Source organism: Alligator sinensis, unplaced genomic scaffold (genome assembly GCF_000455745.1).
Source record: "Alligator sinensis unplaced genomic scaffold, ASM45574v1 scaffold588_1, whole genome shotgun sequence".
In the NCBI taxonomy this organism is placed as follows: Eukaryota; Metazoa; Chordata; order Crocodylia; family Alligatoridae; genus Alligator; species Alligator sinensis.
In genome coordinates, this window is record NW_005842244.1 from 1197522 (window position 1) to 1217243 (window position 19722).

Sequence of the window (19722 nt, forward strand, 5' to 3'; positions counted from 1 at the left end):
CATAAGAGATGAGAACCCTCTAACCCCTCCCCCCAATAAGAGACGAGAGTCCCCAGCCCACCCCACGCCTTTCTAAGTAGCTCAGGTGGCAGCAGCAATGGTGGCTCCTTCTGGCTTCCAGCTGCCACCACTGTAGACCCCCACAAGAGTCCCAGGGTAATTCAAACCCTGCCCATGAGGGAGATGGTGCCACAGAGACAGCCTTGCTCTTAAACAGGAAGGCCCTACCAGGGGAAATGATGACCACTCAACATGGACCTCTGACTATAAAGATGTAAGATAGAAGAATTAGAGCGTGCAACCCGAAAGGAAAGAAAGCTGAGAATTGTAGAGAAAAAGTAAGAAAGAAGAGCAAACCAGCTAGAGAATGACTGGAATATCATGAAAAGGATAGTGCAGGGGGAAGCAGGTGAGGCAAGATGAGAAAAGGGAAGATGAAATGGAAAGCAACAGTGATGGGATATAGAAGTGGAAACTGTAAGAAGAAGAAAAATGAGGCATTTTGGAAGGAAGAAGACTAGAGGTGCTAACAAATCAATGAAAAGCTTAAAGAAGTCGTATGAAAAACTTACCAAATCAAAAAATGATGCATGGAAAGAATGGCATGATATACTACATGGTGAAAGATGTAGAAAAAAACAACCTGGAGTAAGGGAAGCAGAAAGAAGAGGTTGGGGAAATATAGCATTGACACTATCATGAAACAATTAGCTGTGAGGAATATTGTTGGGAAAATTGAGACGGCCTGACCGGGACAGTACAGTGTAGAAGGAAGGATTGTGACAAGAGAGATAGAGATGAATATTGAAGGGAAGAAGAATGGTGTAGTCAGGAAAGATGTGAACAAACTGAGCATAAGAACAGGAGACACCACTAATCAGGCCAAAGACGGGGAAAAAACTGTCCTAGCGGCTCCACACCACAGTTGAGTAGACCTAAAGGCTGAAATGGGAGGAAGTAAGATTTGGAAGAACTATTAATAATATACAGGAAACCCTGGTTTGGCATTTGCGGTTTCAAATATTCGCGAATGCCGAACCCACATTTTAAATACACTTTATGCACTTCCAGGAGCTCCTCGGGAGCTCCACACTTGCTGCCGCCAGGCTCCCACCGCTGCTGCCAGGCTCACAGTGCTACTGCCGTGCTCCCGCCGTCACCGCTGGAGCCATGCCTCACCCCACCAGCTGCCGGGGGCACTGTGGTCATGCATGCAGTGCCTTATTCACAGATTTCACCCTTCACGGGGGATACGAGAACGTATTCCCCCGCGAATGCTGAAGGTTGCCTGTAGACCCAGAGCAAGTACATTCTCAAATAGCAAGTAACTAATTTGCACAAACTCCAGAGGGAAGTATCATGAAATAGATCTCTCTGTTTAACACAGAGGGGGAACTTGACTGGAGATGGACATGGACTTGCCCAAGGCCTCAGTGAGAATTAGTATCAAAATACAATGGATCAGATTCCATTATTCCCTAATTTCAGTTACCTGAGGGGAGTCATGACTGTTTTCACCAGGGCTGACTTTGATCACAGAAATGCTTGGTTCTTTATAATGGACTCGGGCCGTTAGACCATTTTTAAAACTACTTTGATATATCTAACAGCTGCTCAATGACATAATTTTCACTGTCTATTTCAAAGAAACATCTAAAGCAATGAATTATTTTATGTAGCATATGCCCTGGCTCCTATAGATGCAGTAGGGTGAGTGAAGAAATTTGGCAGCCTTCCCTCTGAATTCTTTTACTTTTATAGGTAAGTACCTCAGTGAATCCCCTCCTCATCCAAACAAGATTCACAGCTGAACATCGTGATGATGTATTGGCAAAAGAAAAACTCCAGAATCCTGACTAAGCAGGTCAAATACTGAAGAACTAAGTGCTTGATACAATGCAAGTCATTTACCTTATTTTATAGGCCAGTTCATCTTTGTGCATTAGTAAGCTGCAAAGTGGATTGAGGCTGCCTGCCACTTTCCTTGGGTTTCTTTCATATAGGCCTGATCCCCACAAGGCTTTGATCTAAATCCAAACACTCAACTTTTTTGTTTTTCAATCTAGTCTTTTGTTCAAAGTCTGATCATGGCAGATTGATGCAGATTGAGTCCTATATAAATGATTAGACTATCAGTAAAACTATTTATCTGTCTTCAGAGGTCTATCATTACCACTTCTGAAATTCTGTCTTTCTGGGGCCTTTCTAGTTACTCTCTTGAGTTTATGAGGTCCTACTACAAGCAGGGATGTTTCTGTAACCTTCAGTCCTGAAAACTTCTTCGTTTTGCTTTGTCTTGTATTTTCCTCATGGAGCAGAAAGGACAGTAATGCTTGGACAACTTAGATTGTTTTTTAAATTGATTTTGTGCTTGTTTTAACCTCAGACAGCTGGTCTAACGCATTGATTACCTCTCAAATTCCATGGCTTGTTTTAGTAATCCTGGCATTGTTTAATCACTTTTAAAAATTTCCTGTCAATGCATTTGTGGAGACCTACTTACATGCAGACAGGGATTTGTTCTCCCAGTAGAATGTGTTGGGGTTTGTAGAGGTTTATCTACTATCCTGTAGTTATATGCAATTCAATTACCAAATAGCATCTAATAACAAAACTCATCTACGTGCAGAGTTTACAAAATACCCCTATGACTTGACTCATACTCCATGTTGAACACTGCTCTGTTTCATTTCACTCCAAAGTCAAGAGAAATCTTTTCACTAACTTTGATATCAATTAAGTCAGATTTAGTGGGTGCAGGGACACAAGACACCTTAATGCACGGAGGACTTTTCTATTGCACATTAGTGCATCATGGCAAAAACTGTGCTAATGCGCAGTAGAATTCGTCTACCGCGGCTTAATCATCACAAAAAAAAAGTTTGCCTTTGTTACTGCACATTAGTGCAGCTACTGTGCTTTTACCTTGTACCTTGTATTAGAGGTACTAAACTTAATGTGCATGAGCAAAGGCAAATGTATCAACGTGTAGATGTGCCCAGTGAGGGATGGTCCCATGTCAAAGAAAACTAGTTCATTTGCAAAATGTGTTATCTACCCCAATAGGTATAGAAATAAATGCACTTGTTTTCCAAGTAAAATCAAATCAGACCTTTATTCAGGCATGAAGGAGCTAAATTCATTTGGATATACAGTTAAAAATGGAAGATGCTTCAGATGCAGTGATTGTTAAGAATGCTTTGGATTAAAAAAAACAAAGAGAGAGATTACTACTTGTACCATAGATTTCAGCATGAAAACACCAGAATGGTGCACCTGCTATCAGTCTCACAAATGGATCATGCTATCAGTCTTGCAAATGGTTTTCATGTACATTGTAAATACCAAGGAAGGAGATAAGGTCCCAAATGGGTTTTAGTCTGTGAATTGCTAACTTTCTCTTGTTGTTTGTCAGTCAAGGATTAGGTTCTGTTTAGTAATAAAAGTGAGGAAGTTGGCAGAAGAGCACATCTTGTTGTTTTGTAAATTCCACTGACTCCGTTTTCAATGGCTTTGCACTGCACACAGCTCTGAAGATCAAGCATGATCAAGTGTATGATTTTTCCAGACTGAAGTGAGTGCAAAGGCTCTTATGACTTCACTGGGCATTACACTGGGTCCTAAATGAAAGAGATCTAACACTGTTAATCGGATCTCAATGCACAAGAAACTGTGAGAATGGAACATGGACTTATGGCTTGATCGTGCAAAGTAGCAAGTAATTCTTGTGAGATGCTGAGCTCAGTGGGAGCTGAGGATGCTCAGTGTTTCACAGGAAGTTCTCATCACTCTGCAGGATTGGACCTGTAGAGGAACAGCCCTGAGGCATGCCTAACCTACCGTGGAAAGGGAAGACTTGTGCCACTGGAAGTTAGGAAAGATCAGCCTTCTGTACGTACTGTAGACAGCGCTGGAATAGTGCCAGGCCCCGAAGGGCTATGGCTTTCAGGGAGGAACCCAAACTTCCCTGAAATTGGGAATTCATTTGCATTAAGGGCGGGGGAGGGAAATCTGCAGGTTAAATTACAATACAGATTGAAATCTGCCCAGTTAGGGGGATTCCAAAAGATTAGCATGATGGAAACTGAAGACCAGATGTTTGCCCAAAAGGCACTCATCAGAAATGGCTCTATGGAAAATAATCATGAAACCTTCTCCTAATCATGAGGCTATATTAACCTATCCTTGAAGGGAAGTTTGTTATGGTCAAGTCATTTGTTTCCTGTGCAATGTTTAGGATAATTTGATACATCACAATTGTGCCTGCACATCCTCTAAGTGATATATAGTGTGTATCAATGGACCATGTTTCCTGGTTAATTTAAACCTGATTAAAAAAAATAAGAGCCATATGGTACTTTCAAATACAAGAAAAAACAATGTCTGTGTATTTGGATCTGGTACATTCAAATATTTTCCTAGAGCATTAATTTTAATTCTTACATCTGAGCCGCATAACCAAACATAAATAGGATTTGATATTTTTACATAATCTATCCAATTTGTATTTGTTGTTACATATACTAAACAATCGTGGACTGCTAACACATACAGAAGGCTGACAATAAATAGTAAGATACAATCTTGCAAGTTAAATGAGATGTATTTTAAATAGTTGATTAAAAAGAGCATGATCATCTAAAGTTATTAAAAAAGTAAGTATTGCTTTTCGGATGTGCTCTGAGGGAAGGAGTGTTTTGTTCACCAATCTGGCAAAACTAGACTATGAGGGGGACATAGAAGAATTCAGCTTTAACATCAACCATGTTAATAAAAGACAGTACAGTAATCTAACTCTTTGGAACCGTATTGGAGTAATGTATAGCACTATGCATAGGTTAAGGCTATAAAAGCAGGCTTAATGAGGCGAATTATACATTAGGAATGTATGCAAATAGCTGACATAGTTCATTCCATCAATCAGTATAGAAACCAGCAGTATGGCCACAATCGTAGCCATCTAAATTGGAAGCGGAGCGGTTAAAAGAATAAGCCTATTGTTATCCATTCCTTAGTCCAATGAATGTGATTTTTCGATTTCCCTTATTTAGACAAAGACGAGCTCTGCTCTATGTGGGCTTGGAGAAGCTCAGCAATTTCCACGTGGGCAGACTTCAGAGCAACAGACAAAGCAGAATTGCCATCCTACATGGGGAAGGGAAACAGAAAGAAAAAAAAAATCACATGAACTTTACAGATCTTTACAAATCTTACAGGACAGCTGAGGTTAATTAGCAATTTTGAATGTGCAGGCTTCTGTGTGGCTCTTCAGTTGAAGGAGCTGCAAGCACTGCAGTGACAAAATATCCCCCAAAGTCAAAATTATTGCCTTCATTATTCCTTATAGAGCAAAATGGCATTTGAATGTCAGAAGTTTCTACCTTTCGTGTCTGCTCCTGATAATGGCATCAAGTGTAAGGAGATGCTGGTGAATCCAGGCAGGCTGTGCTCATGGAAATTAGCAAACCCTGCCACTCACACCCTTAGCTATCAGAGCAGCTGCTTTACCTCAATAGCAGGGCACCAACCTTCTGACAGTCAAAGTTAATGAGTTTCTGTTGAGGGAGATGACGACAGTCTCCACTTGCACGTGTTTAAATCGGATAATTATATTTGCTTGCAACCCAGGATCATAACTCTGGGCTCTCTGCCCTGAGGTTGGATGACTTGATTCACTATAAGGCAATCTTGGCAGCCTTGTTTCTTGACCTTATCATAGGACACAGATAAACAGAACTTCCTGGGTCACTGAATCCCATATCCTGCAGATTCAGACAAGCATATCATATAATCTCTTCCATAAATTTATCTATCTCTATCATAAAATCAATTAGGTCCCTTGCTCTCCTCTCACTGGCAAACTCTCCTAAAACTTGACTCTTCTGAGAGTTAGCAACCTTTTAATTTCTAGCCTGCATTTCATCATGGGGTTTGTACCTACCTGTTCTTGCAATAAGATTATCCTTCCGCTGAAAAAGTCTCCTCTCATATGCTAAGCCCCAGATGTATTTATAGAAAACAACCATGTTCCCCCCCCAGCCTTCATTTTGCTACGTTAAACAATCCAAGCTCTTGCACACTCCTGCACATTCCCATGATCATCCTACCAGCTGGTCCAGTTTGAATTCAAATTCTTTGAACACATGCAATCAGAATCATCCATTATATATATATATCAGTATTATCTTGACCTCCTTTTGGCGCCCTCAGCAGTGGCTCTTCCCAGTTAGGTACTGCATAGTTAAGACATAGTGCTGCTTACTTAGACTATATTGGTCTTCATGAACATATCTGTGTACCTGTTGCCACTGACCGAACACTTGTGCATTGAATAGTTGGAGCAGTCTATTGTATTAGGTTCAGATACCTTGGCTTGTTCTCTCACCCTCATCTGGCATCAGAGAAGAGTTGCTCTTTTTTGAAGTCTGCTAAATTTGTCCTGGAGAGGTGAGAGTGGTGGTTTCAGAGAGACTGAAACTAAACCCAAACTGTGCATGGAAGGGCCACACTTCCAACCATTGCATGTGGTCCCTCAGAAACTCACCTCTGTGCGGTGCTGCCAGCCTGCAGCTGGTCTGGCAATTAGACGTGCCTATTGTGCTTATGCAAATGGCATTGTTCAGTCCTTGTCACAATTCGGAAAACGGCTTGTCAGTAAACTTAGAAGCAAGACTTCTTTTGTGCTGCACAAGGGAAATCTGATAGCAAGGCACATGCTACAAAAGAGCAGCTTTGAGATGGATTTGGATTGACTGTGGGGGGCTTCAGGACATGACTAGTTTTGTATCAGCAGCTGTCATCATTCAAATAAGATGTTACACTGTGGCATAGCTCCATCCTATACTAGCCTAACTTCTGTACTGATATTAATCATGTAAAACAGAGAAAATGACTCTGATATAATCTTCCAGATTCCACAGACACCCAAGAAGCTGCATTACTGCCTCAAATTGTCATCTTTATCCTAAGACATTTTCCCTCTTCTGCTGCTTCAGTAGTATTCACATTACATCATAATCTCAGGTAGATACCTGACAGATGGGCTATAAGAAACTGTTTTTATTCAGGAATTAATGGCCAGTTATTCATTCAGCAGAATTTCAAATCTCCTTTAAATAAATCTTCAGTAAGACTGTGATAGTCTCTCTCTCTTGTTACTGAAGATGATCCTTCCGGGACTGAAATTAGGGGGGTTTGTTTGTTTGTTCATTTTGTTGAAAAGTGACTGTGATCTTCTCTGAGCCTATAGTTTCCATGCAGCGAAGTAATCTCTCTAACCTAAGTGTAGTGGAGGAAGAGGACAGAAATTTGTGATAAGTGTCAGTGATAGGGTATTTGTTGCAACACTCACTCTTGATAGTATCTGAGTTGCTCATTTCTACTGCTCAGGTGCACTAGTGAAATTTGGAGCAATTTAAATGTCTGTCTGAACAGCAGAAGTTGGTCTGAGCTACTCGTGTTCAGTGATGTGCTGAGCCATTTTCAAGGATTATTGGTAAAAACCCATTTGACGTTAGTGATGCCAGGATTTTATCTTGTACGTTCTCAGCAGGATTTAATAGACTTTGGACAAGCTTTTAAAAAAACCTGGGTTAATTTTGTGGGCACAATGGATCTCTAATGGCCTGACTGTTGCTGCCAAATTTGAAACCTCAAACTAGACATATTCTGCACCTACAATGGCGTTTGTAGTGAAAGGCCACAGCTATAGCCCGTATGTCTAGAAAAGACATGGCCTTTTCTCAAAGCTATGTATCCCTTTCTGCCTGTACATGTATGGAGCATTTTTTTTTCCCTATTGTGATTCTCCGATATGATCATCCAGCTCCTAAAGATCTTTTCAAAGTGACTACTGGAGCTGGGATTATCAGAGGAACTGTGAATGTTTGATTACGCAGACAGTCAAGTCATTAACATGAGCGTCTAACTATTAAAGCTCCTTTAAAAAATTACTAGCATTGTTCTGGACTGAACAGGAGAGTAATCCAGAATGGCTTGAAAAGATGTTGACTATATCCAGTAGGGCTCTTAGAATCATATGGAGATTGCGGAGATTGCTTACAGGTTTTATAGGGCTTTTTCCCTTGGAACCATATACTTCTGATATTGTCAATGAGTAACGTGGGTGCTTTTGCAGCCTCACTGAATTGCTGTCCTTGTGGTAGTTCACAAAGAGAGAACCAGTAACTCAGAAGGACCACGGCTTCTGTGGATCTCTGAGCCATGCACAGCTAGGGGATGCTGGGGTTGGGATGGCTGTCACTAGTTTCAGGACCTTTGCAACTGGGTCTCATTGTCAAGAGGGCGTCTGCACCTGGAGACTGTACTAAGGGAGCCAGAAAGGCGGCACCCAAGTTCTGCTCAGCCCCAGCAAACTAAGAGGCTTGGATCCAGCAAACAAGGTTTGTGTCCAGTAAAACAGTCTGGGGAGTGGTCCCTGTGGAAATTTGTCCAGGGTTGGAACAGAAATGTAGTCCAGCCAGAAAATAAAGCCCGTTAGGGAGAATGGGGACATAAGATCACTAAACTACAACTCCCAGAAACCAACTCGCAGTAATTCCAAGTGGAAATATTTTAAAGTAAGGGTATCAGGGTTTTTTTAATTGAAAAGCCAAAGATCTGTGTGTCAAGCAGATACTTTTTATCCTCCCCAACCAAAAAAAAAGGTTAGTCAAAACATGAATTTTCTAACAAAAATAGTTTTAATGGAGGAAAAAATTGGTCATCCTTACTAAATATGAGTACAGCAAATATATTTATAGTACTAAATATGAGTATAGTTAATCGCTTTTCAGGTTTTTAACTTCTTAGACATCTAAGTGACTTGTCCAAAGTTGCACAGCAAGTCTGAACCTCTTGACTCTCTGGCCTATATCTGACCCATTATACCAGTGTTGCCCAACAAATTATTGAACATTTTGGTTGGATAAGCATACTAACATTTTTTAAATCTTTTTCTTAACTGGGAAAGGAGTGGAGCTGGGACAGTATAGCTGAGTGAGATTTTTTCCTGTGGAAAAAATGCTTTTAATGTTATAAAACAAAACAAAAAAAATATTGGAAAATGGGGAATTTAGAAGGAATCCAAATATTTCCATAAAACATTTTGATTTTTGTCCAAATAGCATGTTTCGTTTGTTTTACAAACTCTCCGCCCTTTCTGTGTCATTCTCTTTTTCTGGTTTGTAAAACACAGCGCACACTGTCTGTAGCTCACAGAGCCATAAGAGTGTCTTTGGATATGCTTACATGGCACAGTGCGGTGGATGATATAAAGCCACATACAGCTTTGTATAGCAGTGTTCTGTGCAGACTAATTATCCTTGCTGAAGACACTTAGTCTCAACAGAAAGCCATGCCGATGTACCTACATTGCTATGGTAACTTGGATATCTATACATGGTGGTGTATTGTATATGTAGAGTTTTATATAAAGCCTAGAACAATGCAGTCTTGGCTTGTGACTGAGGCGTGTAGGTGCGCCTATAATACAAATAAAAAATAATGATGATAATGCTCATAATGGCTGTAAGTCATCTCTCTAGGTTTCCCTCACAATAAAATGTAGAAAGAGGGCTGCCTGGAGATAGTTTGGCTGTACAGTCTGCTTTGGATTAGCCCTGATGAGATGTTGGGATTTCGCTACTCAATGGAAAGATGAAACAGCACTGGTTCATGTTCTGGTTTAGGCAGCTGCACCTCTTAGACTAGGAGGAGCTTAATTACTAGCTGTCAAGGGCAAGGTGGTTTCTCCCCTCCTTTCCCTCCCACCTTTTTTCCTGTAATTTTTGAGGAAAGAATTACCATAATTGCTTAGGGTAGCTTGAAAGTTCAGCCTGGTTGGCTCCAGATGTCAAAAATTCAGACACATCCTGGTAGGTTTTGCTAAAATCTCTCCTGTTTGCCCCCCTGTTACAGCTGTTCTCAAGTTTTTTAGATGCAAGACATCCCTCCAAAATGCCAGCTCTTAATTTGCACTTGTTGTTTGACTGCAGAAACACAATAAAATTATTCTTCTATTGCAAAGAAGTCAGAAAGACCACAACAGATCAAAATGTGTGTTAATGCTATGGATTTGTAGTTGAAATCTTTGAGTTAATCCCGTGAACCATGTTTGCATACCTAACAATGCTAACACTTGCGTGCTACCCCGGGGCGCCCTTAAAAGATCTCAAGACACTCCAGGGTATCACAGCACAGTGGTTGAGAATCAGTGCTCTTTTACTTTAGTGTTTGGGTGCATGTCTATAATTAGGCTGCATTGTGCAGAGACCTTCCCTCTCCAGGTATTTATGGAGTCCTATCACCACGGGTCCAGAATGACTGCATCTCTTGGGTGCACGCATAAAGGAACCTGGAGTTCCTATACTGAGCACTGACCATAGTTGGAACATGGTAGCTATTGTCTTTTGCCAGCATTATGCAATTTTAAGTTGCCCTTGGTCTGGTTCATACAGACATATGGGTCTTAACTTAATGTAATGCTCTATGGTTTAAATGAAGCAGCAGTCTGTTCGCACAGGATATAGCTGTAGTTTAGGTGCAGCGCATCATAAAGGTGGATTAAAGCTGAGTTAATAGATCATCATTATTTTCAAGAAGCTTGTACTCTAATTATATGGTAAATATCAATGGGACACGTGCTATCATTTGTAAACTACTTGTTGTCTCTAATCCACACTGACAAAAGCAAAGGGCTTTTTCTGGTCACAGCAAACGCATCTAAAAAAGGAAACATCTTGAGTGTCAGAGTGCATCTGTGCAACCCAGGTGTTACTAGTTATTAGTATTTTAAAGGGACAAAGCCTACATTAAAACCCTCTCTCTCAGTTGCTCTTTCATATGCTGAAACTCCAAGTTAGGAGGCCTCTGTGGTTTGGCACTGGAGCCACTTATGAGTTTACCTTAGTGTGCTCTGAACCCTGTCCAAAATGAATGCTCAATGGACTGAAAAATCATTGGCTGCTTAATGGGGTAGAACTGTACCTGGTACATTTGGGGATGCTTTGTGGAGGACTCTTAAGATAGCAAGTTGCCTACAGAAGGTGCTAATCTCATTTTTTTTGTTTCATCTCTCTCTGTGCAGTTATGCAACCTGGCTTAGAATCAATAATGGAGCTAATTCTCTTCCAAGTCCCTCCCCTGCTCTGGTTCTCATTATTGCTGAGACAGCTGAGGCGCAGAGCCAGAGTCCACTTGCTGAAATGTTGGTAAGAGGGATGCTTCCTTGGAGATACCTAATTTACACTCCAGTTCTAAGGTAGGAAGGCCATCTGATTCCTATATATGTTCATTGCCTGCCTCCTGGGATCAATTACTGAGCTCCTTCACCTCTTTAAAGTTCATGCTGCAACCATGTGTCTCTCTTACCTTGTCAGTTAAGGTGGCGTTGCAGTCCGGGTGAGCCAGAAAAAGTTTCACGATCTCGGCGTTTCCTTGCTGACAGGCAACCATCAGCGCTGATACTCCATTATCATCCTTCAGGTTTATGTCAGCCTTGCAGGACAACAACGCTTTCACCATATCTTCCCGGTCGTGGCTGACCCCTAGCATGAGGGCTGTCTGGCCTCCCTAGGAACAGGGCAGTGACAAACCAAATACAGTGAGTGACTGAACAAGGGAATACAATTTTTTTTATACAATCTAGGAATTTGCACAAACAAAGGACCCTTGGCTGCCTATACAGGTGCTGGTGGGTGGGGGTAGGCTCACCGTCACATATGTATAGTCCCAGAGGCTGTAATAAAGCTTTGGTCATTTAGAAATTGGACTTTGTCTCTCTTCTGTGTATCCTGGCCACTCAAAATTTCACTTCAAGAACGCGCCTAAAATACACTTGGACTGCTCCAAGCATGCAGGTTTTGCAGGCGATTTTTCCATTAGCTGCTAGCAGCTAGCAACTGTCTGCAGCTGAGCACTTCCAATGCCGTGTTCTAGATGAAGGGAGTATACTTTTCAAATAGCCTCCTCAATGCTGCCCTGCCTCAAGCATGACATTTGGAAGCAAAATACATCTGCCAGGGTGCCTCAAAGATAGGGTGGCCATCGAGGTACCTCAAGAATAAAGGACAGTTGCATTTAGTGCAACTGTCCCCACCACCACGAACGTTGTATGTCTCCCAAGGCTGGGGGGGCACGGCGAGCTCCGCAGGTGGCGGCAGCGGTGGCAAGCGGGGAGCTCCTGCAGGCGGCCGCAGCAGTATTGGTGGCAGGGTTCAGGGTGCCGAGTGGTGAAAGATAGAGGACATGAAGGCATCTGGTTTCATATCAATAGAGGACAGAGGCCCCGAAACCCAGACTGTCCTCTATAAAACCGGACAAATGGCCACCCTATCCAAAGACCCGCCTCACAGTCCTGACTGAACTGGGCCTGGCCAAAGCGGTCATTTCTTTGTCTGTCAGCTAATATAAAGCTATTGTTGCTCACTACTGAGGTAAGGGAAGTACGTGCAACTTTAAGCATCAAGTACCCTATTTGCACTAATTACATTTTATACCTACTTTAAGGCATCTTTTAGACTGCCCAATTGAAAAAGGAAAATTCAGTGTATAATGTCCAACTAATTGCTTGCAGTTTCACAAATACCTATGTGGTAGGGCCCTGAGAGTGCACAGGACCATATTACTTCACTTTCTGGCTTTTTAGCTTAATTTTTTCACCCTCATTCCTCAGATTTATTTCAGATGTTATGTCTTGTTTTTAAGAAAGCTGCCAAGAGTCCCAAAAGATTGGTAAAAGGTTACTATGCCATTTTACCAGGCTCCAAGTGCCTCCCTTAACACCCAGCAAGTGGGAGCTGAGAGCACTTAGCAAAGTACTGAGCCCATTGCAGGATGAGGCCTCAGCATTAATTTTCCTTCAAGTGCTTTAATCAGCAGCTGAGTGCTACATATTTATCAGCACTTGGATTGAGAAGCATCATTGTGATTGGCTGGCAAAGGGCAGAGGGGTTCATTAATCACCATGGACTGCACAGTTTGGCTGGATCCGCTGCTTTAACTTTCTAAACTAGCAACTTCCAACATAAACGCATCTTGCTTCTGAGTTTCATGCTGTATATTAAGCACAAAGAATGTAATTGTCTTCTCTATCGAGATCTTTAAGAGGGATTATGAAGGAAATTAATTATGATTGCAGAGTGTTAATGAGTTAGTTACACTTTGTTGATGTAGCATCAAAAAGGTTGCACAATGGAGCACCTGCAGCTCTTGATAAGAGTAGCCACTATGTTCATTTGGACTCCATTTAACCATGTAATAATTGCATCCCACCATTGGATTATTTGACCAACCATTTCCGTCCTTATTCAAGCCAACCTCACATTGGGAGGTGGTAATGGGAACCAACTCATTTTGAGTATATTTCGGCTGTTGTGTCTGCAGGGTTTGATTTGTGAATTATTTTTGCCAAGTGAATCCTGTAGACTGCCTCACAGTGGTTGGAAGACAACTAGTCCCTGTAGGCTACAGGTAATTTAGGCATCATCTAGGATCCAGCTGGATGAGTTTAGTTGTACAAAAAAACCCACAGACAATTGATTACTTGCTTACCTGACTTGCCCGTATGTTAACATTCCCAAATTTCAACAGCTTTAGCACCACTTCCATGTCTTCATCAGTCTCCGCTGAGGCCAGTGGTGTGATCATCACTGCAGTGTAGCCAGCTTTGTTCTGATGGTCCACATCACACACACCTAAAGCCAAGAGTAATTTTTTTCATATACATTTACATAGGCTAAGGAAGGAATTTTTTCCATCCTCTGTTGCTACATGCATCAGGGGCTATTTTTATCTACTACAGAAGCACTGGGTGTTGGCAGGTTAGGGTGCTGTGCCTTGTAGTTGTGAGACAGGCTTGATTTGTGTAGTTTTAGTAATAGGTTAGACACTGTATGGGATGGTTTGGAAAGGGATGGTTCTGCCTCAAGCAGGGGGTTGGATGGGATGACCTGCAAATGTACCTTTCAGTCCTACTTTTCTATGATTCTGCATAGACAGAATAAGATTTATTTATACAGCACACTCTCTTTCAAAATCAATGTAACACTTCATTGTGGAAACTTTACATCATCGATAGTCAAAAAGGACTGGCCATTTTTAATACTGAATTCTTTGAACTTGTGTCTCATTTGCTTTGAGAACTGAAAATGGCAACTCTAGGCAAAGCTAATGGTGACACTCAGTACCTGAGACACTGCTTTTCAGTAGTAGCTATTTTCAGAGGTGCACACAAGCTAGGTAAACTGAACACCAAGGACTGTCTGTGGTAGTTCAGGTTATCTCAGGGAGACTGCCAAGGATCATCTCTCCAGAAAAAAGGAAAAGATTTGAAGGAGAGGGCAAAAGGTGAAGGACCTGAAGTGGGAAATAGAAAGAAGGTCTCGGGGTATAGGCTGAGGAGGGAGAGGAGGATCCAGGTAGTTAACCAAAGACTGCGGCGCTGGTGTCATCGGGAAGGCTTTGGCTTCCATGACCACAGCCCGCTCTGTGGTGAGAGAGGCAACGAGCTGCTGGGAAGGGACGGCCTCCGCCTCTCTCCCCTAGGGAGGAGGCTCTTCTCAGCCAGGCTGGCTGATCTGCTCCACCGGGCTTTTAACTAAGCCCGCCAGGGGACGGGGGGACCACCACCACTGCTGGCCTGCTGAGCAACCCCTGTAAAGCCAGCAGGCCAAGGCATTTAAGGGATCCCACCCCTGCCCCAGCCCTGGAACAAACTATAGGCAAGGCAGGAGCCCCCAAGGGGACACTTGTGTGACTATACACAAATGCCAGGAGCTTGGGGAATAAACAGGAGGAACTTGTCCTCCTGCTCAACGCAAATAACTATGATGTCACAGGGGTAACAGAGATCTGGTGGGACTCCACCCATGACTGGACCACAGATATAGACGGCTATACCCTGTACAGGAGGAATCGAGTGGACAAAAGGGGCAGGGGTGTAGCTCTCTATGTCAACGAAAGATATGCGTCCCTGCAAGCTTACATTGGCAACCACAGTGGACAACTTGAGACCCTCTGGGTTAAAATCTGTGGGGAACACAGCCCAGGGGATACTATGGTGGGAATCTACTACAGACCCCCTCCCCAGGGTCAAGACCTTGACCAGGAGTTTGCCAGGGAATTGGCTGAGGCCACGCGCTCCCAGTGTATGGTTGTCATGGGAGACTTTAACTACCCAGACATCTTGTGGGAGGAGCGCTCAGCCAAATCTGAGCTGTTGCAAAGCTTTCTCTCATGTGTGGATGATCTCTATCTGATGCAGGAAGTCTACGGGGAGACAAGAGGTAAAGAGCTGCTCGACCTGGTACTGGCAACTGGCGATGACTTAATCAGCGACCTAATGATTGAAGGGAAGCTGGGTGACAGTGACCACCAGCGGATCACCTTCACCATCTGCTGTAAAGCTGGCAAGTCAGTCAGCAATACAGAAGTCCTCGACTTCAGGAAAGCTGACTTTGACAAGCTAAGGAGGCTTATCAAGGAGGCCCTAAAGGGCCACAACCCAAAGGGGAGGAATTCAGGATGAGTGGTTGCTCCTCAAGGGAGCAATTCTTGATGCGCAAGAAAAGTCAATCCCGTCTCAGAGGAAAAGCAGCAAAAGGGCACAGCAGCTCCCTTGGCTCTTCAGAGAACTAGTGGACCTTCTGCGTCTTAAAAGAAAGACCTACAAAGGATGGAGGACTGGAACCACCACCAGACCTGCAGACCTGCACCACCATGGTCCAGACCTGCAGAGAGCAAACCAGGAAAGCCAAGGCTGCGATGGAACTCCAGCTAGCTACAAATATCAAGGACAATAAAAAGTCCTTTTTTAGATATGTGGGGAGCTGAAGGAAAAGCAAGGGCAATATTGGACCCCTGCTAAACCAGATGGGACAACTGATGCCCATGAAAAAGCAAACTTGCTAAATGGGTACTTTATGTCAGTTTTTCACCAGTCCCATGGGACGCCCCTGCCCACTGTAGGTCAGGGAGGCCTGGGTGAGGGAGATTCCTTGCCCTCCATTGAAACTGACCTCGTGAAGGAACACCTTGAGAGGCTGGATACCTTCAAGTCAGCCGGCCCTGATGATTTACACCCAAGGGTACTCAACGAGCTGGCGAGCATCATAGCTCAGCCCCTGGCACAGATCTTCAAGAGCTCCTGGTGCTCTGGTGAAGTGCCCGAAGACTGGAAGAAGGCCAATGTGGTGCCAATCTTCAAGAAAGGGAGGAAAGTGGATCCGGCAAAGTACAGGCCCATCAGCCTGACCTCTATCCCAGGGAAGGTCTTAGAAAAGATTATTAAAGAGGCCATTCTTAACGGACTGGTTGACAGCAACATCCTGAGGGATAGCCAGCACGGGTTTGTTGCAGGTAGGTCTTGCTTGACCAATCTCATCTCCTTTTATGACCAGGTGACCTATCACCTGGACAGGGGGGAAGAGATTGACATCATATACCGTGACTTTAAAAAAGCCTTCAGTCTGGTATCCCATGATCACCTCTTGGCAAAACTGGCTAACTGTGGCCTTGACCTCACCACGATCCACTGGCTGGGGAATTGGCTCCGCAGTAGGACCCAGAGGCTGGTGGTTGACGGGAGCCAATCGTCGTGGTGTGCAGTGACCAGCGGGGTCCCTCAAGGCTCTGTCCTTGGGCCTATACTTTTTAACATCTTCATCCATGATGTAGACATTGGTGTCAGAAGCGGGCTCGCCAAGTTTGCTGATGACACCAAACTCTGGGGTAAAGCATCCACACCTGAGGACAGGAGGGTGATCCAGGCAGATCTTGACAGGCTCATGAAATGGGTGGATGAGAACCTGATGGTGTTCAACACTGAAAAATGCAAGGTTCTCCACCTTGGGAAGAAAAACCTGCAGCATCCTTATAGGCTCGGCAGTGCTACGCAGGCTAGCACCATGGATGAAAGGGACTTGGGGGTCAGGATTGACCACTAGATGAACATGAGCCTTCAATGTGATGCTGCAGCTAGTAAAGCAAGCAAAACACTGGCTTGCATCCATAGATGCTTCTCAAGCAAATCCCAGGACGTCATTCTCCCCTTGTACTCGGCCTTGGGGAGGCCACAGCTGGAGTACTGCATCCAGTTTTAGGCTCCACAATTCAAAAAGGATGTGGAGAAGCTTGAAAGAGTGCAGAGGAGAGCCACACGCATGATCAGAGGTCAGGAATACAGACCTTACGATGAGAGGCTGAAAGCCATGGGACTCTTCAGCCTGGAAAAGCGCAGGCTCAGGGGTGATCTGGTGGCCACCTATAAGTTTATCAGGGGTGTTTACCAGGATCTGGGGGAACGTCTGTTCACCAGAGCACCCCAAGGGTTGACAAGATCGAATGGTCACAAACTCCTCTGTGACTGTTTCAGGCTGGACATAAGGAAGAACTTTATTGTCCGAGCCCCCGAGGTCTGGAATAGACTGCTGCTGGAGGTGGTTCAAGCACCTGCTTTGAATGCCTTCAAAACACATTTGGATGCTTATCTTGCTGGGATCCTATGATCCCTGCTGACTTCCTGCCCCTGGGGCAGGGGGCTGGACTCGATGATGCTCCAGGGTCCCTTCCAGCCCGAATGTCTATGAATCTATGAATCTATGAGGACAGGAGATTTCTAAGGAGTGGCACTGCAGTGAAAAAGTTGCAACAGATATAGAAAAGCTGAGTAGAGGAGGAAGTTATACTATAATTAATTAAAGTAAATGTGTTCAAGGTAGAAGGGAAGGAGATGCAAGAAAGAAATTGGAAGGAAACTTGTGAAATGAACAGAAACTGTTCTACTGACTTCTGAGAGAACAGAAATAGCTCTTCCTTTGCCCTCCCACCTGGAAGATTTGTACACCAAAAAAGAGTCAGTAGAAGGGGGTTTGGAGAGGAACATTCAAATGCAAAGTTAGAGAACAAGAAGGTAGAGACCTTGTATAAGAAATTTTGTATAAGAAAATTGAGCAAATAAAAAGGAGTGCAAGGAAGACAAGTATAAAAGGATATGGGTTAAACTTGTTGCTAACATTTAAGAGATGCAATGACTCTTGTTCAGGCAAAATTATTAGTTGCAAGGTCAAGGCTATGGCAAAAGAGTTGTGTCCTCAAGCAAGTCTGGAAGTGATCTAAACTAGATCCTTCTCCCAGTGAAGAATGATGAAACTCCTATTGACCTCAGGTGTCCTCAGGATTGGGCTCCTACTTACTTGACATGTCAGTGCATTCAATGACTTACAAACACCAAGCAATAATGAAAGCCCTAGTGTCTGCTGACGTCATATAGTGCTCAGAGCTAGAATGTTTATTTCTAAGCAGTTAAAGTCTGGTCATGGTCATCAACGCTATTCTGATGAACGATGGCACTCCACTAATGCCATGACTCCTCTAGAGGTGTAAAATTCAGCCCTGCCCTGACTCATGACGTACCTAGGTACCACTTGTTTAAACTCTCACAATAAGGTCATGGGGTGCAACAAAAAGGTGAATTTCACCCAATGCACAGCCTCTCTGTTCCAGTGAACTTGCTTCCATAACCAAGTTTTATTCAAGTCAACACTGCAGAGCTGATGTAGCCATTGAACCACTATGTAGATTCTGATTTTCCTTTGCGTGTTTCCATTGGGACACAGGCCAGATATGCTGCCCTAATCTAGGTTGTTTGTAGCGATGTACCAATCTGAAAGATTACAGTCTCAGATGATTTCTAGGCTGAAGTTTCAGGTGTTATGAGACAGAAAAATCTTTTGATTTGCAGCTTGATTTCACTTACAACCAAGCCCTTTTAGGCCCTTTAAATTGCTTCATCAGTAGGGGTTATGCATGCATTCAAGATTAATTTGTTTCAAAATGTGTGATTTTCACAGCAGATGCATTGACTCTTAAATCAGATGAAGCAAGCAATTAGTGCTAGTCAAACTATGCTTTTATTGACTTAAAGCGCTTACATTCATTTCAGAAACAGCAAATCGGCAAATTCCCTTAAGAAATCCATCACTCCTAGTGTTCCAGTGTGTGCTTTTATGCTCTTGGTAGTGTAGATTAGAAATGAACTGTGTCTAAACTAAAGAACATTTAACTCCAGTATTCCCCTTTGAACTTAGTTGCCTTGGGGCATATAACAAGAGAACAGAACAAACTTCTCTCCATATTCTGGGGTTACTTGGAAGTCTATTATAACAATTGGTTTATAGATGTGTATGATAATATGCCATTTTCCTAACATTTAACAGATTGTCTTGCCAACCAAGAAAGGGCAAAAGCTTCTTTATTCAGTCTGAAAGCGCTTGCATTTTTATCTGATAAAATCTCGGCTGGAAGTTTCAATCTTTACAGCATGAGCTAAAAGTTCAGTAGTTTAGAATGCAGTTTTTTTTTCTGCTGAGCTGTTTCTGTTCTAATTGCAGGGCCTGATCTTGTGAACACGAACAATTAAGTGAAATGCTTACTACTATAATTAGTCCCAGTTGAGTCGATAGGGACTACTCACAGCAGTAAGAGTCCTATCCAATCTTTGCCAAAGCTATTGGATAGACCCTCCATTTGATTCAATGAACTGGGGGCTTGCTGTGCCTTAGAATTATGATCAGATTTTTTTTTAAATCTGAGCAAGGCATTAAACATTGTGATCCAAAATAATTTGTGTATACACACAGGCATGCACACTGCAATTCCTACCTGTATCTAGCAGAAGCTTCACAATCAGAAAGTTGGAGTGGGAAACGCTGTAATGAAGAGCGG

The 19722-nt window shown here is 43.1% G+C and overlaps 1 protein-coding gene across 4 annotated transcripts in view; it reads right to left on the reverse strand.

Moving 5' to 3' along the window:
• Nucleotides 1–3117: 3117 nt before the first annotated feature.
• The window catches only part of KANK4 (KN motif and ankyrin repeat domains 4), a 56577-nt gene continuing 39972 nt past the window's right edge, over nucleotides 3118–19722 (reverse strand). For all 4 annotated transcript variants that reach the window (XM_025208693.1, XM_025208695.1, XM_025208694.1 and 1 more), the window contains exons 8-11: nucleotides 19660–19722; nucleotides 13552–13694; nucleotides 11371–11571; nucleotides 3118–5145 (exon numbers count right to left, since the gene is read on the reverse strand). The exon at nucleotides 19660–19722 is cut by the window's right edge and continues 1 nt beyond it. In XM_025208693.1, the coding sequence (XP_025064478.1) occupies nucleotides 5044–5145; nucleotides 11371–11571; nucleotides 13552–13694; nucleotides 19660–19722 (509 nt within the window). In that variant the 3' untranslated portion in view covers nucleotides 3118–5043. The remainder of the gene's footprint in view (nucleotides 5146–11370; nucleotides 11572–13551; nucleotides 13695–19659) is intronic.